This window comes from Osmerus eperlanus, chromosome 22 (genome assembly GCF_963692335.1).
Source record: "Osmerus eperlanus chromosome 22, fOsmEpe2.1, whole genome shotgun sequence".
Classification (NCBI taxonomy): Eukaryota; Metazoa; Chordata; class Actinopteri; order Osmeriformes; family Osmeridae; genus Osmerus; species Osmerus eperlanus.
In genome coordinates, this window is record NC_085039.1 from 10,979,218 (window position 1) to 11,005,837 (window position 26,620).

Here is a 26,620-nt window from a genome sequence, read left to right on the forward strand (position 1 = left end):
CTCTCTCTCAATATTTCTTTCTCTCTCCTTCCCTCTCTGTTGCTCTCTCTCTCTCTATTTTTCTCTTTTGCTCCTCTCTCTCCCCTCTTTCTTCCCTCCCTCCCTCCCTCTCTCTCTCTCTCTCTCTCTCTCTCTCTCTCTCTCTCTCTCTCTCTCTCTCTCCCCCCTCTCTCTCGCCTCTCTCTCCCCTCTTGTCTCTCTCAGGCGTTGGTGAGACTTCCTCCTCAGATTTCCCAGAGTGAAGAGGTGCTTCGTTTCTTCGAGACCAAGCCGACGACCTCAACCCCCCTGTCGAGTAAGTATCAGAAACACACACACACGTTACCCCCAATACCCCAGCGTTTGACCCAGTCAGTTTCTATGTGTTCTCGTCCTGGCTGGTGTGTGTGTGTGTATGTGAGCAAATGATCCCTTTTAAAAGGGTGGTGTGCGTCTGTGCGTAGCTGTTTTTCTGCAGTGTGTGTGTGTGTGTGTGTGTGTGCTTGAAAGAGTAGCTGTGGAATTCTTGTTTCCGCTTCTGGTTCTTTTGAGAGTGGGAAGTTGGCCAAGCTTTGATGCCACCAAGTAGTTCTCTCACTCCTACTGTCTCTCTCTCTCTCTCTTTATCTCTTTCTATATATATATATATTTACAGTGTTTCTCTCTCACACACACACACCCTCTCTTTTTACAAATCTTTCTCCATCTAATTACCTCTCCGACACACACTGTCTCTTCCTCTATCTCTCTCTCACAAATACATGTACACACACACATGCTGTGCACAAACCCACACCTTTTTAAAAAGTAGTTCGAGTTCTCTCACTCGAAGTATTCCCAAGTCAGTTCTCCTTTTTAAGTCACTGATTAGTTGATGAGGAGGGGGGGACGAGGAAGGGTGGAGCGAGGGTGAGAAGAATGGGCCAGGAGGAGAGAGGGAGCAGAGGGAGTCCAACAAGTTCTTCCTTTGCGAGATGCCCTCTGGGTTCTTATGAATTAGGTAACACTCTGCTCTCCAAGCGTGTGTGTGTGTGTGTGTGTGTGTCTGTGCGTCTATGTGTGGGTCCTCATACAGTTTGTTTGGGATTGAGTGCATGTGTGTGTGCGCCTCGGGTGCCTTCTCCTCGTTCCAGACTCGTTCGACTCCCTCCTCCTCTGCCATCTTTCCGTTACTTCTCTCCTTCTCTCCTTCTCTCCTTCTCCTCTGCTTGTCCTGTGGTCTCCATGGCTTGTTTGGAAACCTGCTTCTTCCTCTGCCACAAAGAAAGGGGGAGGAGGAGGAGGAGGGGGGAGGAGGGAGGGAGGGAGGGAGGGAGGGAGGGAGGAGGGAGGGAGGAGGGAGGGAGGAGGAGGGAGGAGGAGGAGGAGGAGGAGGAGGAGGAGGAGGAGGAGGAGGAGGAGGAGGAGGAGGAGGAGGAGGAGGAGGAGGAGGAGGAGGAGGAAGAGAAGAGGAAGAGGAAGAGGAAGAGGAAGAGGAAGAGGAAGAGGAAGAGGAAGAGGAAGAGGAAGAGGAAGAGGAAGAGGAAGAGGAAGAGGAAGAGGAGGAAAAAGAAAAGGAGGGAGGTTTTAGTGACCTCTGTCTCGCTGTGATTTTCCACGGCGGGTAATCTCTCCTTTCCTCCTCTTCCTCTCTCTCACGTTCTCTTCATCCTCTCCTCATAAATTCAAGTATGCTTTAATTGGCGTGACTGCTCAAGGTTACACACACGCTGCTGCCGAGTCACTTACCACTTTGATCAGCTGCCTCACTTTACACCCTCTCCTTTTCTCCCTCCCTCCCTCCCTCCCTCCCTCCCTCAAGTTCATCATTTCGCTCCGTTCATCTTTCTGTCTTCTCGCTATCACGCGTTTTCTGTCGTTCGTCTCTCTTCTGGTGTTGTTCTTTCTTTCTTTTCTTCCCGATCCTTTCTCCCTCTCCCTCTCCCCCCCTCACTCTCTGCGTCTCCCTCTCTCCCTCCCTCCCTCTCTTTGTCGGACATGGACACAGTGGTCTATTTCTGTATGTCGAGACAACACATTCATCCTGTAGTCCAGAGGGCTGTGGAGTTAAAGTAGATGTAGCCACACATGCAGAGCATCAATAAAACACACTTACACTCTGGCCCCATTCGGTAGATTGTATCTCTCTCACACACACACACACACACACACACACACACACACACACACACCCAAAACTGGCTCGCATGGTAACAACATCTCTCTCTCTTAATATTTAGAAGAAAAGGAACTGTGCCGTATATTTATCTTTAAAGGATAAACATGTTTCCTCAACAAAGGGTGCGTGTTTGCGTGCGTCTACAGACTACCAAACAGGGGCCGGGTAAGTGTGTAAGAGAGAGGGAAGGGGAGAAAGAGAGGGAGTGGGTGGGTGAGAGAGAGTGAGGGAGGGATGGAGTGAATGAGTGAGGAAAGGAGGGAGAAAAAGAGAGTGAGAGATGGCAGGCAAGGTTCCTGCCAGGGTGTATTAGATGGATTCTTCTGTTCCTTCCTCATTCATCTTCGAAATGAAAATGAATTAGGCTGTTTGGCAATGAGATTGGCCATTGATTTACCACCATGATTAGAGTGTGTGTGTGTGGGTGTGGGTTGAGGGGGGGGGCTACATTAGGAACCCAGACCCACATGAGGATGAACAGCTGAGATGCAACGGTAGTCCATCATGGAGCTGGATGTATTCCATCTAGGTAGTGTGTGTGTGTGTGTGTGTGTGTGTGTGTGCGTGTGTGTCGTCTCTTTCTCTCAGTCCCCTTCCTCGTCACTCCCCCAGGGTGTAATGACCAGGAGCTAGCTGTACCCTGCGCTGAGAGCTCCAGTCAGTGAGTACCCGATGGATAAACTGCAGCCTGACCACCTCAATCAATATCACTGCCAGGAATCACTGAGAAACCCTCATGGGGTTAAACACAGGAGTGCGTGTGTGTTGTAGAGAGGAAGGTGTGTGTGTTGTAGGGTGGAAGGTGTGTGTGTTGTAGGGTGGAAGGTGTGTGTGTTGTAGAGAGGAAGGTGTGTGTGTTGTAGGGTGGAAGGTGTGTGTTGGAGAGAGGAAGGTGTGTGTGTTGTAGGGTGGAAGGTGTGTGTTGGAGAGAGGTATGTGTTTGTATGTGTGTGTTGTATGGAGGTGTGTGTGTTGGAGGTGTGTGAGTGTTTTGGAGGTGTGTGTTTTGGAGGTGTGAGTGTTTTGGAGGTGTGTGTGTTTTGGAGGTGTGAGTGTATGTGTGTTGGAGGTGTGTGTGTTTCGGAGGTGTGTGTGAGAGTGTGTGTGTTGGAGGTGTGTGTTTTGGAGTTGTGTGTGTTTTGGAGGTGTGAGTGTTTTGGAGGTGTGTGTGTTTTGGAGGTGTGAGTGTATGTGTGTTGGAGGTGTGTGTGTTTCGGAGGTGTGAGTGAGAGTGTGTGTGTTGGAGGTGTGTGTTTTGGAGTTGTGAGTGTTTTGGAGGTGTGTGTGTTTTGGAGGTGTGAGTGTATGTGTGTTGGAGGTGTGTGTGTTTCGGAGGTGTGAGTGAGAGTGTGTGTGTTGGAGGTGTGTGTTTTGGAGTTGTGTGTGTTTTGGAGTTGTGAGTGTTTTGGAGGTGTGTGTGTTTTGGAGGTGTGAGTGTATGTGTGTTGGAGGTGTGTGTGTTTCGGAGGTGTGAGTGAGAGTGTGTGTGTTGGAGGTGTGTGTTTTGGAGTTGTGTGTGTTTTGGAGTTGTGAGTGTTTTGGAGGTGTGTGTGTTTTGGAGGTGTGAGTGTATGTGTGTTGGAGGTGTGTGTGTTTTGGAGGTGTGAGTGTATGTGTGTTGGAGGTGTGTGTGTTTTGGAGGTGTGAGTGTATGTGTGTTGGAGGTGTGTGTGTTTCGGAGGTGTGAGTGAGTGAGTGTGTGTTGGAGGTGTGTGTTTTCCTGTGCCATGTGGTCCTCCCACTGTGTTTGTTTATTGATTCCGTTTCAAGCTGAGCCAGCCCACTGTTTAGACACGCACAATTATACCGGGTTGTGAAATGTCTTGTGTGCACAGTTGTGCGTGTATGCATCCGTGTATCCGTGATTGTGTGTAATTGCGTGGGTGCGCGCGTGCGCGTGTGGATCAATGGAAGCAGAGCAGTTGAGTAATTGTTTTGTAGCAGGAGAGCAGACTGGAGAGGCGGCGTTGGGTTCTGATGCTATCTGGACTGCTCGAGTTGGCTTTCAAGGCTGTTCGTCCGGCTGTGGTTCTGCTATTTGCTGACATGTACACACACACACACACGCACAGTCTCTTTCTGATACACTTCCTCCAGGGAGAGCCTGGGCAGCGCTGTAATAGCAGCAGGACAGATTGTACATGAGTATGATGAATAGCTGTGTGGCGGCTGACAACTAAGGTGAAATGTGTCCACCTCATCACTTCCTGGAAGAGGAGAGGAAGAGGGGATAGAGGGGGGGAGGGGGAGCAGAGGGGCAGAGAGTGGGAAGGCGAGAGAGGGCGAGGGAGAGAAATGGAGGTAGAATGAGATACAGAGGTATAGAGTTATCTCCTGAGTCGAGACACGGGCATCTTTCATAACCCCAGAATAGCTTCACGAATATAGATTGTAGCTGAACATCCAGTATGAAATACATGGATACAAATCACTTGCTTCACACCCAGTCAAGTCTACCAACAAATTGACATTGTACTATGTCTTAGTCTAAACAGGCACTAGTACAAAAACAATTAAATAAATGTAAAAAACAAACAACAACAAAAAAACATGTATATTTTGGTGTATGCCATTTTTCTGGAACTGTGTTCAACCGCATAGTACTGTCGGCTGCCCTCAGTGTACAGTACATACAGTATGTCTAATTCTATGAGTCCCTTCTGTCCCCTATAGAAGGCTTAACTGCGTTAGCGGAGCGCAGGTCACGTCCCTCGAACGGTCCAGTCTCCTATCTCAGATTGAATTCCACAAGGCTGATTACATTGAGCTGGGTCTGTTTCTGGACGCTGAAAATCAATCCTACCAATCATATGAAGAAAAGGGCAGACCTTGAGCATCTTGAGTTGTGTTTGTGTGTGTGTGTGTGTGTGTGTGAGACACCTGCCTGCGCGTGTGTGTATCCCAATACAGGTCAACTCCAAGCTGAGTGAGGTGCAATCGGTCCTCCCTCTGAAGTGAATCACCTTTCCCCCCCCCCCACCCAAAGATAAAGATTCTCCCCCTCCATCGATCCGTTGGTTGAGTCACACATCTCTAATTCTCTTTCTAACTTTTCGTCTTCTGCGTCCACATCAGAGGACTAGTCAGGGATGAACAAGAAGGCCCGCGCCCCCCCGCCCGAGTTCCCGCACCATCCCGCTTCTCTCCCGTGTCCAGCGCGCGGTACTTTTCCTTAAGAAACGCTCCTCAGACGAACCACTAGGCGGCGCTCTCCGCAACGCAACCAGTGCCTGCTCTCAGCTGAGGAGTTGGAGCGCCACATGATCAGCTGGACGCAGTGCAGCCAGTGACCCTGCCTGCTATCTGTCTGTCTCCCAGACCCAGTGACCCTGCCTGCTATCTGTCTGTCTCCCAGACCCAGTGACCTCCCCAGGGGGCTTCTCCACCCCCGCCTCGCTCCCCCTCTCTCAGATAAATACATCCACTGTCTGGCCTCCATCGAGACTATTTGCTCTGCTTTTTTTTCTTCTTCTTCTTCTCTTTCCTTCTCTTTCTCTCTCTCTCTCTCTCTCTCTCTCTCTCTCTCTCTCTCTCTCTCTCTCTCTGTGTCTCTCTCTCCGTCTCTCTCACACACACTTTCTCCCCCTGTCTTTCTCTCTCTCCTTCTGGTATTATTTATGTCCATTTTGGCCCTGTGCTCTTCCTGTGAGAGTCCTCTCTTTCCATTGGACGGAATTCCTCGCGTTTCCTAGACAGCTTTTCCCTCTCTTCTCTGTCAGACTCGGGGATTCTTCCCTCGCTCCTACTTAGCATTTTGTTTCCTCGCTTTTGCTTTCCAACAGATTAGTTTGGACTGTTGACAATGATTCAGTCATTCAGGTTGATGACAGGTCTGGCTCTGATACAGACAGACTGTTCAATACCTTGATGGAACCAGAGAGCATTAAATTCACAAATTTCGTGTCCGCCATAGATTTTTTAAGTGTTCTCATTCTCATCCGGTGACTTCCACAGCATATCCTAGTGGGTGTTTACCTCTCATTTCTAGACCTTGATGAACAGTAACCTTTCTATTTAATACAGCAGCCTGCTTGACGTTTACCACATTATGAGTGAGTTAAGGACACTCCTGTGATTGGCCAGCTTTGGGTTCGCTCTACAGGGGGTTGACTGATTGGAGACCCTTGTCCCTAGTGATGGTGTAAATCTATAGACTGGGCTTTTTGGCTAATTGGTGTGTGTGTGTGTTTGTCAAGGGGTTTACAGATTCCTTACGCTTGCGGGAGAGCTGATGGCAGAAGGAGAAGCAGCCTGAGATGAGTACTAGCATTAGAGTGGAGGGGGGCGTGGGGGAGGATGTGGGATTTAGTGGTCCTTAAGGGGTTAAGTAGAGATGGGGAAGGGGGTGCATGCCGGTCAAGGCGGCAATGTCCAGATTGGATTTGCTGGGGGTGGGAGGAAGGGGAGAAGGAGACAGAGAGACTGTGGGGTGGATTCATTAGCAGAAGTTGGGTGGGAGGATTCATTTGAAGATTGGTGCTTGTTTTTACAGTACACTCAATCCAGGACCCCAAAAGTGATCCATTTCCCTCACTTGCAACCATCAATACAACCCTTTATATTTCAACCTGTTCCAGTTCAACCCGCAGAAAACTTTACAACCTCTCTGTCGCACCAAAGGTTAGGACTTTGTATCTACTTCACCCTCCTCCCTCCCTCCATGCATCTCTCTTTCTTTACGAGACCTAGAAAGAAAGCAGGCGGCCAGAACTCCCAGCCTCACCCTCTGGAGAAGACTATTATTTCAGGCGAGGGGGGGATGTAAGCGGCTCACTGACAGGGGGGGCCGAACCCCCCTGTCTCCCCTCTCCCTCCCCCCCTCCCTCAGCCCTCCTGTCCCCCTCTGAGCCCTAATGCCTTTCAGATGCTTCCACAAAAACAGCCCTCCGACGGCCAAAATAACAGCCCCTTCTCTGTCCTGTTGACTGCTAGCGATAACATGGGTGCTGTGCTAGCCGTTAGCCGCTAAGCTAATGGGCTAATGTTTGCTTAGACTGCCTGTGTCGTTTATCATCACAAGGCTAACATGTCGTTAATCTTCCAGCTAATGGGCTAACAACTCTAATGAGCTAGCCAAGATGGTTCACTAAGATGTTGTTTGTTGACATGGCATGTTGCTCTGGATGAATGTTTAGAAAATCCTGGAAATTCTAGTTCTTCTTTACTCATCTCCCTTTCCAAAAAATAGGATTTCGGTATCTTGTCTAAGACTGACAAGCCGAAGGCGCAAAGCAGAGAAATATCATGGCAAACAAGCTGTGTTAATATTCTACTCTTCCCTGCAACAGCCTTTCCATTGAAACACATTCAGTATTCCCCATCTCACACACACAGAGCCGACTGTCATAAATCCTCTATTTAGCTGGAGGGGCTATCTGCCTTGTAAAGAGCTAGGGAGATATGACTAGGGTAGGGGGTAGTATGTGTGTCTGTGCACGTGTGTGTGTGTATGAGGGTGTGCCTGCCAGATGCGTGCACGTTTGTGGGGTCGCAAACGAGTGTGTATGTGCGCCGCACGCGCGCGCTTGTATTCCTCCAATCACAATGGGAATCATTCTGTGTGGGTCGTGGTGACCATGGTGGTCAGTATAATGGTGTGATTCATACTGGAGAGAACTACAAAGACTTGCTAGATGACAGCCAGCTAGGGAGGGACTGGACCAGGGAACAGTGACCCCCCCCACCCCCCCCCACCCCCCTCCCCCTGCTCACTGCCAGATCCTGATGCCACTGGGGAGGGCACCTTGGAGAGGTGTGTGTGCGTGTGTATGTGCTGCATTGTTTGAGCTAAGTGTGTGAGCGTACACTGTATGCATTCGTTTTTCGCGCTGTGTGTGTATGCAGGTCGTAAGGTAGCGTGTGTGTGTGTTTGCCCCTTTTGCTTGTCCCCAGACAGCTGAGAATCATCTCATTAACCTCGCACAGCCAGAGGGCCTCTGCCTCACCTCACACACACACAAACACACACACACACACACTCACACAAACACACACACTCACACAAACAAGCAAATCTTTCTGCCCGCCTGGAAGAAAAGTATTATTCAGTCCCATTAACACATACAAGTATTTTACCTGACAGCTGACACGCTCTTTCATAGAGGTACTTCACAGGGGTCAGGTGGGTTAACTGTGTTCACGCTGAACAGCCTTACATCACTCGCAAGCACGGCTTTCAACCTGTGACCTCTGAAATCACTCTCTTTCTCTTTCACCTCCCCTCCATCATTGCTCCTTGGCTAACCTGCACTCTGTGAGGGTTTTACGTATGTATGTCCTTCTCGCCGTGGATCCTCTCTCTCTCTCTCTCTCTCTCTCTCTCTCTCTCTCTCTCTCTCTCTCTCTCTCTCTCTCTCTCTCTCGCCCTCTTGCTCATTGGCATTCTGTCTCCGTCGGCCCTCCCTACGTGTCACCCTTCCCCCTAGCCGTCCCCTCCTTCTCCTTCCCTCCATCTGCCTCCCCGCCACCTCTCTCTCTACCCCCCACCTCTCTCTCTCTCTCTCTCACTCACTCACTCACTCACTCACGTCAGACAGCACTGCTCCCTTGCAGCCGGGCAGGGCTAGCTCAAGGCTAGCGCTGCTCATTCTCCCTGTTAGCAGAGCTTAGCCCTCCTTTAGCTAGCAGCCTAATCCAATTACAGCCCATTAGAAGAAGGGTCTTAAACAGATCTCCCTCTCTCTGCCCTGAAGTGGTCTCTTTATTTTTCTTTCTCTGAGGAAGGAAGGGAGGAGAGGAACGAGGGAGGAGGAAGAGGAGAGGATGGCGGTACCGCTTTAGAGTCACATGACACGTTTGTGTCTGTTGTGGGGAGGACCGGCAACCGGCCCCTACTCAGCCCTCCCTCCCTCTCTCTCTCTCTCTCTCTCTCTCTCTCTCTCTCTCTCTCTCTCTCTCTCTCCCTCACACACTCTCTCGGTCCTCACTCTCTCTCCCTCACACACTCTCTCTCGGTCCTCTCTCTCTCTCCCTCACACACTCTCGCACAGCCTCACTCCCTTGTACGCCGCTCCCTGCTTAAGGAAGGGCTGAGCTCTGGGAGAGCGTTAGCGAGCGTGTGTGTGTTTACGTGTGTGTGGGCTGTGGCAGATGACCTGAGTGGAGCGCCTGGTGCTCCTGCCTGGCTCTGACCATGTCCCTCTGTTGTTGTTTTTTCCTCAGGGACTATGGATCCAAACGCAAATCAGGTAAGACTCACTTGTTACTATCTCATCCTGAGGTAAATACAAATAAAATACAAATTTTTTTTGTAAAAAGAAATATATATACTTGTGAGGTACACGTCAAACTGTAGAACCTTTTCTCCCCTGATGTATTTTAGTATATATATTTTTTGTCTTAAATTGTTTCACTCTCAGTTCTGAGGTAGAAACTAGCCTGTTACTCTAACCTGCGTTTCTGTTTCAGTGTAGATACCAATCTAATATCCCATGTTGTTGCTCACAAGTGCTTTGTGACTGCTTCCCTTTCTTGTCTTGTCAATGTGCGTTCTGTTCACTCATCCCCAAACCGAACAGTAACCGACTGTTGAGATTTTGGGTCGCGTTCAAAACTCCAACAAGTGTTGCTTAGCCCTTGTATCACAATGCAGGGTGGGGTTCTGGATGGGTTTCTAAATCCCGGGGATGTCAGAGGGATGCATGATGTCCAGCTCCTGCCAGGAGCAATCCTTCTTCTGTTGTTGCGGAGAGATGTTCTAAGATGTTAAATGGCATTCTTGGCAGTGTCTTCAGCTAGGAGTCAAAGAGACTGGTGTGTATTAGAAGGGGGGAATGGTGTTCGAACAGATTCCTGAAGAAGACACTGATGGAGGAGGTGTGTGTGTGTGTGCGATCACGTGTGTGTAAACATGCGTATGTGTGACTATGCTGTACAGTCATGCTTATTGGGTTTGGGTTAGGTCCAAAGTCAAGTTGGAGAGGTAACAGGGCTGTGTACAAGGAGAGTGACATGTTCAGCTTGCTTCCACGTGAACAACATACACCATGGAGATATTAGCTGTTTAGTACAGCTAACACTATTAGACATTCTTCGCTATAAGGGCCATAAGTAGCATTAGCTGTCTCAGTGTGTTTGCTTGCGTGGGGCTGAGGCTGAGGCTGGGGATGTAAAGCTATTAGCCATACTGTAGATGCTTAGCTGTGGCATAGCATAAGCAGACGCGTGTGACTTAGGAAAGTAAGGAGGTCGCAGGGTCCACACAGAGACAAACACACTACACACACACACACAGCTACACACACAGTTACACTACACACACACACAGCTACACTACACACACACACAGCTACACACACAGTTACACTACACACACACACAGCTACACTACACACACACACAGCTACACTACACACACACACAGCTACACTACACACACACAGCTACACTACACACACACACAGCTACACTACACACACACAGCTACACTACACACACAGCTACACTACACACACACACAGCTACACACGCACACACAGCTACACTACACACACACACACACACACACACACAGCTACACACACACACACACAGCTACACTACACACACACACAGCTACACTACACACACACACACAGCTACACTACAGACACACACACACACACACAGCTACACTACACACACACACACACACACACACAGCTACACTACACACACAGCTACACACACACACAGCTACACTGCACACACAGTTACACTACACAATAGGGTTGGAAACTGAGGTTTGGGAAGCTCAATATATTTTATTAAACAGGAAATGTGTTCTTGTAAATGGACAATCACCTTCATAATATTTCACAGATAAAATTGCACTTTTTAATAGTTTTATGATGTCAAATAGATTTGTTTTATAATGCAAAAAAATCGTTCTGGGTTATTTCTAGTAACACATTATGTATTTATCCGCAATTAATGTTCAATGCACCATCCTGCCAAATCATCCTGTGTTGGTCAGTGTATTTTCCCATTCATATATTTCAATCAGCTCCTTCACACTGAATCGTTGTTTACAGGGTGAAAGAAAAATATGCTCTGGTCTAAAGACTAAAGACTGTGCACTTGCTGACCTTCAGTGACTGGAAATGAGTTGAGCACGCTTACCGCCCAAGATGAGATCACAACCTATTCAGTTACTACCTCAACATTCCTTTAATTGTCTAGGAAATAAGATTGACCTGGGTGATAACATTGCCTTTCCCATCAGCTTAGTAGACTGTACACTTTGGCCTTGGAAACAGGTGGTTTTGTGTATGTGTTGTGACAGTAATTCTAATTGAATGAGAAATTAGTGACTTTAGTCCATCTGTCTGTGAATATGGTGTCTGGGTGTGTTGTAGTGACACACACACACGCACGCACGCACGCACGCACACACACACCAGTCAGAAAATCATTACATAATTGGATTTTATGACATGTAATAAATGTTACCGTGATAGTTATTTGATATCTGTAAGGAAGATATTACTCAGGTTTGTTTTGAGCTGATAAGACTGGTTGGGAGAGCGTGTGTGTGTGTGTGAGTTTGTGTGTGAGTGTGGAGGGGGGTCTCTCCCCCCCTGCATGTGAGGACCAGATGAGAGGAGGGAGGCCTGGACGAGGAGGAGTGGAGGGGGGCGGGCAGGGCGGGGCGGGGGGGTTGGAGGCTCAGTCCAGGCAGGCAGGAGGCAGTGTTTACGTGGCACACTGCTGGATAAGATTTCAGGCCCCACTGACTGACGTAGGAACCACTAGCACTGTTTACATGGGGGGCGTATGGGGAAAAGGGGTCAAAGTGCGTGTGTGTGTGTGTGTGTGTGTGTGTGTGGAATGCCCTGCAGGATGGCAGGGACCCTACGGGGGTCATGTAGGGAAAATACAGAACATTTGTGATTGTGAAACTGCATCCCCCAGATCCCTTCTCAGAGGAATTATGGGATAGCTCTTCTTAACCGGGCTCTTTCATGCAGCAGGAGAATACTTTATCAGTCCTGTGTACCTGGATGGCTAGGAGGTCCAGATATTAACTTTACAGTCAGTAGGTGGGTAGTAGTCTAGGTAACGGATAATCCTTCCCCAGAGAAACATATGATCCTTTTTTATTACAGACATGCGGCCATGACACCATGTGGTAACAATGTGAGGGAGGATATGTAAGAGTTTGCTGTGTCTGAAATGATACATTCTCAAGGGGTGTGTGTGTGTGTAGGAGGAGGGAGGAAGTGGAGTGGAAGAAGGGAAGGATGGAGGGTGAAACGAAAGGGGAGAACGCGATGGAAAATCGACAAGAAAAGATGGACAGAGAGATAGCGCAGGTACAAGAAACACGTGGTAGATAAAGAGTGTCAGCAGCTTTTTGGGAGAGATGGAGGGGTGGAGATAAACAAACCGAGAGAGGGAAAGGAGAATGAGTGGAGTGTGAAACACATGTAGTCAGGGCGTTTTGGCCTCACCTCTCTCAGTCCACCCACGCCGTCAGTCCCAGCTGGGAGGAAGACGTTTAGTCGCCGCTAATGGCTGTTCTGCGCCAAGCGCCTTGTCAAGCTAGCCAAGTGTAGCCTACCGCATGGACTAACGTCAGGGCGGGTCAGCGAGAAAGGCTCGCGTTTTACTGGCCACTTGCACTCGTCATTGTCAACAGCCGCTTTTGAAAAGTCTGCAGACTTTTTGTTGGTTTGGTGCCGGCAGTTGCGTAAATATTGGTTTGCGATGTTTGTCATGGCTAGGTGTTGTGATGAGAGGGTAAGCTGCCAGGTGTTTTCTGCTGCGTCTTGCGGTGCGGTGACGCTGACAGCTCGATCTGTCAGGAGCTGTCTTTGCGCTCTGATGTTTTGCTAACTGTCACACCCCCCCCCCCCCCCCCCCCCATCTCACACACAGGCACACGTGCATATTTCGAAGCTTTATAAATGGCTTTTGAGGGACCTACAAGTGAACGATCTGTCAGGCTGTTTATATCATTCATTTGCTCTCCCTTGAAAAACAATTGTGTGTGTGTCCAAGTGTGTGCGTGTGCATGTGTGTGTGTGTGCATGTGTGTGTTGGGGGCCCAAGCCGCAGACAGGAACTGCCTTTTCCAAACATAATCCACTAAGTCGTCGAAAGAACAAGACAGATGGCTAATAATCCGCTCCAATCAAAACCTAGAAAGTGGGACTTTAGGAAAGAAATTCTTCGCCAGCCCCTGCCCCTTAATTACAGGGTAGAGGGAGCAGTCGGGGTCATACGTTCTAGGAAAATGAACCACACCGGCAGCAAAGCAAACAGACTGGAGCCTGCAGGACAGTGACGTCACAGAAACCTGAAAGGAATTAGTTGTGTGTGTGTGAGTGTGTAAGCACGTAGAGAGGTAACTGCAAAGTTAACATCAATCAGATGTGGAGTGCTGTGTTGAAAGAAGGGCCCAGTCTGGGTGTAGCTACAGTACAATGCAGGGAGGGGGGGAGAGGGGGTGTTAGCAAAACAGTTTGACCCAGGCTGACCGGAGGCTGCTCTCCAGCTCTCCCCCAGGATTCCTCTCCCTCTCCTGGGCCCACACTGGCTAGGCCGAAGGGGTCCCTGGAGCTTGTAAAGTAAAGGGCAGGGACTGAGGCAGGAAAGGGGCTGAGGAGAGAGCTACGGGCTGCCCCCCCCCCCACACACACACACACACACACACTCACTCACTCACTCACTCACACACCACCACAGATGCAAGGAGTCAGAGGGGCAGCCTGTGGTCAGCAAGGGAGGGCTCCAGACATGGACCAGGGCGGGTTGGCCTCTTGAGCTGGAGATAGACAACATGGGTGGGGGGCAAAATATTTCGGGGGTTGGGGGCAGGGAGGTGTTATTGGGCGGGGTAGCTAGCTAGACCTCCTGCTGGGTTCTGGGTAAAGAGCGGGTCCACCCTGGATGTTCTGAAAGACAAGCCCACACTGGGATGTTTAGGTCATCCCCCTTGTTCACAGCAGGCCAGCCATGCCTTGTTTTCCACCAAGCCTTTCATTTAGTGTGTGTGTTGTGTGTGTTTGTGTGTGTGTGTTGGGCTTGTGCCCAGGCATGGATGATTGTAGTGTTCCAGAGAAGAGAGGGATAGTTGAGACAGGAAATTTAAACCTAGCTATCCATCATGACAGCAACAGTGGAATACACACACTCAGTCAAGGAGGAACCCACCAGTTTAATGCCTGCACGTTGCGTTTCATTTCCTGAGGGGAGCTGGGGGTGTTTGGGCTGTGTTACTGGGGGAAGGCCTCCTGATGGACGGAGGGAGGGGAGAGAGAAAGAAAAGGGGGGATGAAGATGGAAACATGGAGGGTAGAGACATGGGATGTGGAGAGAAACAAACAGATGGGTGGAGAGAAGGAGAGAGCGAGGGGTGGTGGGGGAAGGGAGGAGAGGAGTGTCCAGGTCAAGTCAGGACTAAGATAACTCCTATTTTCCCAGCAAACAAGTCCTCCGCGACAACAGATGATTCAATCTCTCATGAGTCTGTCTGTCTGTTTGTCTGTACCTGTGGAGATGCACGACTTCACACACACACACACACACACACACACACACAGTTTGTGCCTCACACCGAGTGCGTCCCCCAACCAGATGGAGGCGACAGCTAAGCCGACGACACCGCTGTTGTTTTGAAGTTAACATCTGCTCGGTTTAAGTCTTCTGTTTGTCTCCTGTTAGTGTTCTGTTTGTGTTCTGGTGGTGCTGCTCAAGATGTTTTTGTTTCAGGACGGGGCTACGTTGTGGAACACGACATTGTGGCGACTGAAGGGCAGGCCCTGCTAACGGCAGTAACTTTCTTTTCTCTTTCTTCTCTCCTTTTCCCCGCTGCCTCTCCTCCTGCCTCTCCTCGCTGCCTCTCCTCCTGCCCTTCAGTGTGGATGTATGGCTTCACCGACAGTCCTAGGAAAGAGGCCTCAGGTAGTGTGTGTCCCCTGTGTGTGTGTGTGTGTGTGTATATGTGTTCAGTATTGGTTTCCGCTTGCTTTTGCATTCATCTGTGTAAGCATTTAACGGATGGATGGGTTGGTGTGTCTGTACGTCTGTGTGTGTGTGTGTGTGTGTGTTTGTGAAACCCTGCATGTGTGTGTGCTGTGGTGCCGACCCCTTCCCCTGAGTTTTTTCTTTCTTGGCCTCTTCCCTTCCCCCACTCCTCAGACGACACTCACGTCTCCTCGTCCGTCTGCTCAAGCTCAGCCGCTCACGTCCCGAACAACTAGCATTTCCTCCCCTGCTCTCCTCGTCGTTCCTCATAGAACCTGCCGGGCAAACAAAGAGTCCCAGGCCACGCGGGTCCGGTTCTCCGCCGGTTCTCCTCCGACCAGAGCATGTCACGGCAGGGAGAACAGTTGAAACGAGGTGTCGCTGCTCTGGGTCGCCGTGACGCACGCGCTTCTCTCTGTCTCCGAACCGTCTGGTCCTTCGCTGGATCTGGGAAGTCACCCAGGCTGGGTGCTGGGGAGGGAGAGAGGAGAAGGGAGGAAGACAGGCAGACAGACAGACAGACAGGCAGACAGGCAGGCAGGCAGGCAGGCAGGCAGGCAGGCTGGCTGGCAGACAGACAGACAGACAGACAGACAGACAGACAGGCTGGCAGACAGGAAGACAGACAGGCTGCCAGACAGGCAGATAGACAGGCAGAAAGACAGGCAGACAAGCTGGTAGACAGGCAGATAGACAGACAGACAAGCTGGTAGACAGGCAGATAGACAGGCAGATAGACAGACAGACAAGCTGGTAGACAGGCAGATAGACAGACAGACAAGCTGGTAGACAGGCACATAGACAGGCAGATAGACAGACAGACAAGCTGGTAGACAGGCAGATAGACAGGCTGATAGACAGACAGACAAGCTGGTAGACAGGCTGATAGACAGGCTGATAGACAGACAGACAAGCTGGTAGACAGGCAGATAGACAGAGAGGCAGACATGAGGATAAACAGGCGGTATATAAACAGTCCAACAAAGATAGAAAGATAGAAAAGACAGATTGAGGGAAGAGATTGAGAGATCATCTGCATTGCAAACAAACATCTCACCATGGAATGTGTAGTCCCTCTACACATGAAGACACACTTTCACCCAAAAATAGTCCATCTGGTGAACATTCGCTCAAGTGTTCTTTGAAATGCCAGGCGGTAATTGCTGAAACATTTTTACAACAACGGACAGTTGGTTTCCTCGCGTTACCCCCACACGGTTTGTCGGTGCCAAGAAAAAAAAGAAAGAAAAAGGTTTCATCTAAATACGTCCACCCACATGAAACTATTCCCAGATTAACACCCAAACGTAAGCGCTTTTTAACGATGTCTCCTTACGTCGCACAAACATGGCTGTGTCCATAGAAACAGCATGCGTTAAGAGAGATGTTGGCTTCATGTTGTTTTATGGCCGGAGCGTGACCTTATTTGCTCTGTGTGTAGATTCCATATTACAGACTAGTCATCATGGACCCTGTCTGCCTGCCCGTCTGGGAAGGGCCTTCCCAGACGGGCAGGCAGACAGGGGGGGGGGGGGGGGGGGGAGAGAGACAATGTAGATAAAGAAGGATACTTGAAGAGGATATTCAAAGATAGAGATAGAACGTGATGAGGAGTGAAGGTTGATGGCATTTCCTGGTGCTGCTAGTGCTTTTGTTTGCAGAGGAGCATGTGGAGAAAATGTATATTGTTTAATCCTTTGCAGAGTGATTTTTATTTTAGGTTTTAGAATTTTGAGGGGAGCGCAGTACAGTTAAATGCAGAGCTTTTTATCGCATCTTCCAGGGCTTGTAATCGTAATGCGAATTACTGCAACACCACTGTGAAGGAACTGATAGATTCAGAAATTGTTTTGTTCCAGACCAAAGTAAACAGAACACAACAAGACATATCGTGTCAGCGGATTGATAGGTAATCCCACTCTAAATCCCATCGAAGTGTCAGATCTGAATCTCGGTAATCGGCTTGCTGGCCTTAGACTTTAGAGACCGTGTCATAAAGTCATGCTGAAAGCTTCTGTCATCAGTATAGCAGAAAGATAACTCACTGTCACTGTTCATGTTTGGGAGATGGTTTTTATTATTGGGCTGATGCAGTCAGTTCGTCCAATTAGAATATGAGATTGACTGCATCATCAGTAACTGGGTAGATGTAGAATTGTTGCTGACTCAGCTCTGCCTCTTTCCTGTGGCGCACAATGAATAATAGTCAAGTGCTCGTATTTATTGATGTATCCCTTTTAGTGATCCAAGCACAAACTATGTGGATAATAAATACAGTTCTATTTGATTTTCGAACAGTATTGTTCAACTACGCTGCAACGCTACCAGCCTTGTTAAAGTATGTGCAACACCATTCCCGACTATCTCAAGTCTGGGATTCGGGTCAACATACCCAGGTGCTAAGCTCCCCCTGCAAGTATTTTAACCAGACACACACACACACACACACATTCTCTCCATCTAACAGGCCCATATGCTATCATCTGCTTGCTGCCTGTTGCTCTGTTTTGTCCATTTCTCCCAATCTCTCTCCCCCATCTCTCCCCTCTCCCTCCACCTCTCTCTCTCTCTCTGCTCGTTCTATTTACTTATCTGAAATTAATTTCAGTGAGCTCCCAGAATGCCGATGGAGCGGTGTGCATTCCGGCCGTTGCCGTGGCGAGGGAGTCCCGGGTGCCTAGCATAACAGACGAGGTTGTCAGTGTTTAGGGGTCGTCCTCCAGTGTTTTGGAACGCTCCTGGAAAGAGCCATAAACACGGTGCACCACAGAGGGAGACATTCCTGTTGACATCCTGCTGTTTTCAAGATGGCAATCAACCCTATAGTGTATTCCGGAGATCAATTTGTTACAGAGTCTTTTTTTTGCCATACTGATACCTAACTTGGATCTGGCACGTGTATGTTGGTGAAACATGGCTGACCTTTAGAGTTAAGAGATATTGAGTTAAAGGAGCGGGAGCATCTTGAGAGAGAGGTAAACAAGTTAAAGGCTAAAGATCGTCTCCCGTACAGTCTGTGTGAACGTTTTGGAGCCCTGTAACATCATTACAAACTAGCGCCACACGAACTTGGTGAATGAAGTCATCGCTGGCATTTAAGAGGTTAAACCTTCCGCAAACGAGAGAGATGAAGACACAGAGAGAGAGAGAGAGAGAGAGAGAGAGAGAGAGAGAGAGAGAGAGAGAGAGAGAGAGAGAGAGAGAGAGAGAGAGAGAGAGAGAGAGAGAGAGAGAGAGAGAGGGGAAAAAAAAGAATGGTCTAACCCCAACTCAAATGCTTTCTTCTTGTGTTTCACATAAACACAGGCCCTGCCTCTCTCCCTCTTTCCCTCCCTCTTTCTCTCTCCTTCTCTCCACTCTCTCTCTGTCCAGCTTGGTTCATATGTTTCTATTTAAGGCCTGCAGTGCCGTCTGTGGTGATTGGTGTGTTCAGCCCCCCTACCCCACTATCCAACGGCAGTGAGGGGAGGAGGGGAGGAAGGGAGGAGGGGAGGAGTGGTAGGGGAGGCCTTTCCTCCCACCAACACACTGTTGATTTTCCACAGGGAAACTACTGCTGCACTCCTCCAGCTCTCAGTCTCTCCGTCTCTCTCCTCCCCACTCGCTCACTCCTCGGTCTACATCTCTGGTCGTCAGCAGCTCCCTCTCTCCTCTCCCCCCGCTGCTCCTCTCTCTCTCTCTCTCTCTCTCTCTCTCTCTCTCTCTCTCTTCCCTCGCTCCCTCCGACTCCACGCGCGTCTTTCGGAGTCGTCTCAGATTATGGCGGTGCCTTAAAGGTGGACGAGCAAACCGCTTGAGTCAGTTTTTTTTTTAATTTTTCGTCTTCTTTCCTCCCCCCCTTTTACTTCTCTTTCCCTTTTGTTTTCATCCTTTCATCCCTCCCCCTCTTCAAATGATTATCTGTCCTGTGGTCTGGGCCGGGGCACGACTCAGCCGTGCGGCCACACGTCCGGGATTATGCAGCGAGGTCGCGAGATACGTCTTCTGATTGGTCGAGGGAGGGCGGCAGCGGCGGCGAGGGGGGAGGGCTCGGCCCATGGCGGCATACCGGGCGCGGGGCGCCAGCGGCATGCGCTCGCGGGGGGCCATGACGGGCAGCTGGCTGACGGCGTGTTTCTTCCCCTCCCCCCCCCCCCTAGGGCTTGAGAGCTCCGACCCCATGGTGCTGGAGCAGTACGTGGTGGTGGCCAACTACGAGAGGCAGGAGAACTCGGAGATCAGCCTGAAGGCCGGGGAGACGGTGGACGTTATTGAGAAGAGCGAGAGCGGTGAGTGTCCCTGTTTTGGGGAGGGTTTTTGCCAGCCCGCGCGCACACACACACACACACACACACAGTTGTGAGTGTGCACGGTAATGCAGAACGGGAAGAGACGGATGTTTCTCAGGGTGTTTGGCTCCTTCTCGCTGTTTACGCGCTCGCGCGCAAGCGCACACCCAAACACACACACACAAATACTGAAAGAGGAGCAGGCACCAATGCAAACAAACCAACGTAGATCGACACACTTTTTCTTCCTTTGTTTATTCGTTTCTTTAAACACTCTCTAAAGCTCTCTCTCTCTCTCTTTGACTCACACATGCATTGAGCACCCCTCCTTCTCTCTCTCCTCTCGTGGTTTCATTCCATGGTTTGCTTTGCTCCATCGTTATTCTCCTCTACCCCTCTTTGTCCTCAAGAATCCCTCTCTCCTCTCCCTCCTCTCCTCTCTTTCTCTCCCCCATGCCCTAACTAGGGCTTCGCTCCACCTGGAGGCTTTGTTAAGCCAGCAGTGTGTGTGTTTGTGTGTGGCAGAGTTGGGCTGAAGGCCAGTGTGTTGTCTTGCACACTAAGAATGCAGACCAGACGTATAATTAATAGTCCGAATTATTTAAGTGGAGTGAGATGTGTTTAAAGAGTTACAGCACCTCTTGGAACTGCAGAGGTCAAAGACTGGAGTTACTGGAACCAAGGAACCAATGTAGAGTTTAGGAGAGAGAGGGAGAGAGAGGGGGGAGAGAGGGGGAGAGAGGGAGAGAGAGGGGGAGAGGGGGAGAGAGGGGCAGAGAGGGGCAGAGAGGGAGAGAGAGGGAGAGAGAGGGGGAGAGAGGGGGAGAGAGGGGGAGAGAGGGGGAGAGAGGGGGAGAGAGGGGGAGAGAGGGGGAGAGAGGGGGAGAGAGGGGGAGAGGGGGAGAGAGGGAGAGAGAGGGAGAGAGGGAGGGGGGATAGAAAGGAGAAAGTTAAAGCTATATTCTACTTATTCAGTCCTCTTTTTTCCCTCGCTACTTTAAATCCTGAGGTTAACTGACAATGTAAACACAGCGTTCACCTTCATCTTCTCCTCTGGTTTCACAATGTTTCTCGAGCTGTCAACACGTCGGACTGGAGTGACACGTTAAGTTTCTGCAAAGGTTCCGTAAACAGAAGGAACGCTATGTCCTGTGGTTTAATGAAACACAAAAGAAGAGGGAATCTGTTTTTTGTTGCTTCATTTTGTCCTCCATTCCCCTTCCCTTCTTCCTTGGAAGTTGAGCAACGCCAGGCCTTGGCGCTTCTGCCCAGTGACAGCTCGCAGCCTGAACACATCTCCACCCGACAGGACTGTTCTATCTGCAGTCGATTCCACAACCTTCCGTCCTTTTCTTATCCACAGTCGTCTTCTGTCGCCGTCGTTTGGCATATCTTCTATAAGTCGAGTACCGAGTCGCTTTATTTTTTGCCGCCGCCCATAACCATCTCACCGTTCCTCGTCGTTCTCAGGAGCCGTGCTGTTTTGGCTCCATGTGTTATAGACATCAGTTTGAAGAGCGTCTCGTTGTATTTCCCATTCCCCGCCTGTACAGTGAGACAGTTGTCTGTGGTAGCCAATGAGGCTGTACAGTGAGACAGTTGTCTGTGGTAGCCAATGAGACCGTACAGTGAGACAGTTGTCTGTGGTAGCCAATGAGACCGTACAGTGAGACAGTTGTCTGTGGTAGCCAATGAGACCGTACAGTGAGACAGTTGTCTGTGGTTGCCAATGAGGCTGTACAGTGAGACAGTTGTCTGTGGTAGCCAATGAGGTTGCACGATGGGAAAGCACATCTCCGGCCGTAGAGGCTTAACGATTCTACATGACGGGCATAGACTAGAGGACGTTTATCTCATCAGGAAGTAGGATTTCTGACATTTATGGTAGATGATTTCGTATTCCTTTTAGGGGTTTTTCACACTTGTTGTACGAGGTTTTATTCTGTTATTTTTTAGGCTGCAGCGAGTTATGCTGCTGGAGGTTGTTTTTTGATGTCTCTTTGGCGCCTCGGTGTCTCTGGAGTCAGGCTCTCGCGTGTCATTAAATATTTCGTTTTATGAATATTCAAAAATACATTGCCTGTTCATCTGCCAATAACCACACCATAATTGGTTGCACTGTTTATCGCAAAATCCCCAACGCAAGATAAACCTGCTCTGTTAATTTAGCCTCCTGAGATGGCTGTGACTCAGTTTCAAGTCAAGTGAGGTCTTCATACATACTCATTACGGGGGAAAAAAGCTGAAAACATAAATTTAACGCCACTTTTCATGTCGGCACAGTTGACAGTTATGGTAAACATCCTCAATCTCTCTCTGTTATGAAGCCAACGGGACTCGAGCGGCTGTCATGACGATGATGACATCACTATTGGGTTGATCCAAGCCAAGCCAAACACATTGGAGAGTTTGGATGATGTTCTTCTCTCTGTCTGTTTAAAGGCATCCTGGAGACTCCCAGTGCTTATCTCCTCTGACACTTTCACCTCAGAAATGTCCAAATGTAATCCATGTAAAATGTAATGTAGTCCAATGTATTAGGCCTCATTCTCTTCTACGTGCTGTGTAGTACACACCTAGTCACGACAGCGGTTGTTTCTTAAACTCCGGCAAACTTAACTGAACCCTGCAATGTCCTGAGATCTCCTCTTCTCCCCTCGACATGCACAGTAGATCTGCTATGAAGAGGAATGGTTCATATCACACATCTGTCAACGAAACACAAAAGCTGCAGTTTTTGGAGGTTCCTGTACTCTCGACCCGGTGCAGTCATGGGTTCAAATCCCCAAGTCGGATGTTGTTGTTCTAGCCCTGTGAGAAGTTATTGGCCCTGCACGCTCCAGCTCTGCTCCAGCTGTTTCACTGCAACACGTCAACAAACCCGAATGTCCATTCCTGAGCCGGTACTGTGGTGTGTGGGTGTGTGTATGTGTGTGTGTTTGTGTGTGTGTTTGTGTGTGTGTGTACTTGTGGGTTTCACAATTGTACGAATGTGTGTGCTGACCTCATCGGTGAGTGTTGGATACGTGTGTGTGTGCTCACACCAGCGCATGCATGTCTGCTTGTGTGTGTGTGTGTGTGTGTGTGTGTGCGTGCACGGTCCAAGGCATGAATGTCTACTAGTGTGCATGCATGTGTGTCTCCTGCCTCAGACTTATGAGTTTCTATTTAGTAAAGACAGATTTATGGAGGGCAGGGAAGATGGACAGGCCAGAATCCTCCATCCTGAATGAAGGATAAGAGGCTTCGTCTGGGCCGCCGTCCTAGTCCTCCCATCTCGGTTATGTCCTTGGACATGGGAACGCATGTGTCTGCCCGGTCGAATGCCTCAGACGAAGGGAAGAATGCTTTGTATGCGTGACCACTGATTTAGTTATATGGAGGGCTGCTTTAGACAGTCTGTTGTTGTTCGTTTTTTTGCAGCTAACTACTAAATTATGGAAGAAAACTCCACTCGAATCATTCGAATGGGTTGAAAAACGGCAAACGTGACCAGACATATGAAGGAGGACTTTGTTATCTCCAGGATATATTCTCTTCATGTCGTCCTCTGGTTAGCTCTGCAGTCAGTGGTACGATGTTGCCTCTAAGGCGCTGTTTGAACGGCGCTGCCGATGTCCCCCACCACTATGCTAATCACCGAGCCTTTGAAAACCATCATTATCCCACAAAACGAATGGCAAGCGACCCGGTCCTTGAGTTGTGTGGCCAAGAGCGAAGATGGGATACGATGATGTAAAAACTCCTTGGTTTTCTGTATCATTAAGCAGCCCAGGACTAATGCGTCCTCCAGCACTGCCTCGATGCTGTGCTGCAAATAGAATCCTCGGGGCTTGTGTGCTGCCCAGCCCGCAGACCCAGAAGGATAAGCCATTTTCCCCCATTTGCTTCCCCCTATCTGCTTGTAATACCTAATCTCCTTTTATACCCCTCAGTGGGATTAGAAGGGGGAAGCTTTTGTCATCGGCGAGGATTTGGTGAGCTCACTGGGTTCCAACTTAAATCAATGGCGTGGCAGGTTATAATGAAGGAGCAGAGGGAGAAGATTTCACTCAGTAATATGGCGCAGCGGATGTCGTCTTTAGTAGATTTGCTGAGGGCGCTCGTTAGTATGTAGAAGTTGATTCTGAGAGACTGTGCCAAACTGACCCTGCCAGACCCCTATGCCCAGAGGGGGTTGAGGTCAGGCTGGCATGTCCTGTCTTTACGTTGGCATTGCCCCCTCTAACCCACATACAGTACGCCTTGGTCTGGACTGGGCAGAGTTGTTGGTTTAGCTTGGCCTCACGCCTTGCAGGGCATCAGCTTCAAGCTATCAGAGCCAAACAAGGTTCCGAGCATGGAGTGAGGCAATGTGTCAAACTTACGAAAGTAAGCTTTCGTATTTCTGCTACCAATCAAAAGTATACACATGGCCAATCTTCACTGTGTTTTAGGCTACCAGATTACGGACACAAAATTGGATGTATGAACATAAGCAGGAAGAAAATAGAATAGCAGTGGAAGGAAATTCCAAATTAGGTTTTATTTGAAACTATGAAATCTACATTTTGAAATACATTTTCACAAAAAAAAACTATTCATACATTTCCCAGGACAATTCATGTCCTGGGAAAGAATATACATTTTCCGGGACAGTTCCCCAAAACAGAGAACAATCCCCGGAACCCTACGACCGATAGCATGGCAGGCTATTACTCACAGAACACTTAGCCTTAGCGTAACCCTGAGAGGCTAATATCGCTAACGCTGCTTCAAACACTGTTGCGAAAGAGGGTTGGCCTGGAGAATATCCCAGATAAAGGGAGGCTCACACGAGAGAGGCACATACTCACCTACGGGCTGTAAAACAAAACAGGACAGCCTGCTTCAATTAGTACAACAGAGTGATGTTGCGAAGATACTCACGCTACATCTAGCTAGCAGAGAATTAGCTCTTAACACAGACCTTTGAGGAGACCAGCCTGCTTTAATAGAAGTGGGGTAACTCACTGGAATTGGCATGGGGGTGTGTGGGGTGTGGGGGCTTAGCTGAAGGGTGGACACACATTGCAGACACGCACATGCATGCAAACCCATGGGAAATTCAAGGCCTGGTTTAGCATTGTCAAAGCTAAGCGTGATGTTTAGTCAACATGCGCTAATGCAAGCCTTGTATCCTCTTACACTTGTAACAAAACTACTGTAACCAGACTCCCTGGTTGATGAAAGATTCAAATAAGAAACAGGATGTAGTTCTTTTGTCTGAAGCCATGTCATACCGTGGCAATAAAGATCAGGGGAGGCTTGAAATAGAATGTGACTTTCGAGGAAGAAACAGCATGAAGGGGATTGGGTATCCTCATAACTTCCTGCGGTCTGAACTGGTCAGATGGTGTTTTTTTGGAGTCATGGTTCATGGAGGATATTTTGACGCGAGTGTTTTATGCGAGTCAAATTCGACACGCGATACTTCAAAGTTACAACGGGGTGAGAGACGACAGTTGAGAAAAGCTCTGATGTTTTTGGCGGGGAATTCGATTCAGTACAAAGGGTACACAATCCAGCACAGTTTTGTGCAAGTCATTATCAGTGTTCAAAATGGGGAAAAGTGTCAGTGTACTTGAGGGCCCATTTTTTGTTTCCAGCCCCCTGTCCTTCCCCACCCCTCCTTCTGTCGCTCTCTGTCCTCTTGGTCTGCTTACTCTGCAGAAAGACGGCAGTATAGTATGCTGTTGTCCTGACAAAGACTGGATCCAATTCGCCGTTTGCAGGCAGGTCTGGTCTTCATTACCGCCAAGAGGGGAAACGGGTGACACCATCACGGGTTGCCTCAGACGTCACGTTTCAAAAGGAGGCTTGTTGACAAAGAAAGGTTTCGATTAGACGTGTCTGTCCCTCCATGTCTCTCGTGCACATGCGAAAGAAAGTGAAAGGGGAAATTTTGGTGCTGTTTCTGGACGGGATTGTGTGTGGGGTAGACCATCTTTGATGAGCAGACCAAACATCTATTTCAGTCCTCTCTCTTTCTCTCTCTCTCTTTTTCTCTCTCTCTCTTTTTCTCTCTCTCTTTTTTTTCTCTCTCTCTCTCTCTCTCTCTCTCTCTCTCACTCTCTCTCTCTCTTTCCCTCTCTCTCTCCCGCTCTCTCTCTCTCTCTCTCTCTCTCTCTCTCTCTCTCTCTCTCTCTCTCTCTCTCTCTCTCTCCTCTCACTTCCGCATCAACAAACAAGCCTTTTCTCTCAATTCTACCCTCTGTCTATTTCTCTCAGTCTCACAGTTTTACTCCATCCCTTTTCCCCATTCCTCCTATCTTCTCCTCCTCTCTCACTCCCCCTCTCTACCCTTCCACACACACCTTCTCCTGGCCCAAACCCCTGGCAGCCAGTGACGAGTGCGTCCCTAGATGAAGCGGCGCTGTGTTCTGTGTGACCAAAGTCATTCTATGAGAGCGAGTGAGCAGCCAGACTACCATAAGCGCAGTACGCCTGAACAGCAATCATTGTGACTATGGCTGTAAATCATCTACATCCTGTCCTCAGATTGCCCTGCAGGTGGGTGTCCTCCAAGTGGCATGCAACTGAAGAATCATTTCAAACGAAGCCCATTTCCATCGGTAATACCCAATAACAGTGGACGTGAATTCATGTTAATGTTAAGCAAATGGGTCTGGGAAAGTAGGCCAGTTCCTGTTGCACCTGTACAATAAAAGGAACTTACGCAAGCAGGAAATGAGCACTTGTGTTTTGCGTCTATTCAACATCTATTTTTACTGTTCTGTTTGAGGTTGAGTGAGCACAGCCTAAGTACGAGGTCTGGCATAGTGTATCGGTGCGATGACACCACACGCTGCCTGAAACACACCACACACACACACACACTCACTCTGCCACCAAAAACAGTGCATGATGACTTAAACCTGTTAACACAACACTCCTCCCTTCCCCTCTGGTGTGTGTTCAGATGGTCACCAATATGTAGTTCATTACTCCACCTTTTATTTGGCTTGTTCCAGAACCGTTCATTTTTACAGCTGCCCCCCCGCCTAGTCGCCTACCTACTGAGTGACTTTTTCCATGTTCGTGTTCTGGTACTGGACATATATGGTGCTGTAATTATCTCACTTCTTTGTATATTAACTTGAAAGGCTGGATTGTATTCTCTGTCACGGACCCTTGAAGTGCACCTATGTGGAAATTGATACCATCCCTGCACATTTAGAACCTTTTTTTGAGTTTGAGTTCATGTGCTGTACCATCAACAATGCTGACAGTTCAGTAGCATCCTTGT

The 26,620-nt window shown here is 49.1% G+C and overlaps 1 protein-coding gene across 1 annotated transcript in view; it reads left to right on the plus strand.

Moving 5' to 3' along the window:
* The first annotated feature begins 9,298 nt into the window (after nt 1-9,298).
* sh3pxd2aa (SH3 and PX domains 2Aa) overlaps nt 9,299-26,620 on the plus strand; it is a 38,727-nt gene continuing 21,405 nt past the window's right edge. The window contains exons 1-3 of the mRNA XM_062448254.1: nt 9,299-9,324; nt 14,978-15,022; nt 19,225-19,353. Coding sequence (XP_062304238.1) covers nt 14,983-15,022; nt 19,225-19,353 — 169 coding nt within the window. The 5' untranslated portion in view covers nt 9,299-9,324; nt 14,978-14,982. The remainder of the gene's footprint in view (nt 9,325-14,977; nt 15,023-19,224; nt 19,354-26,620) is intronic.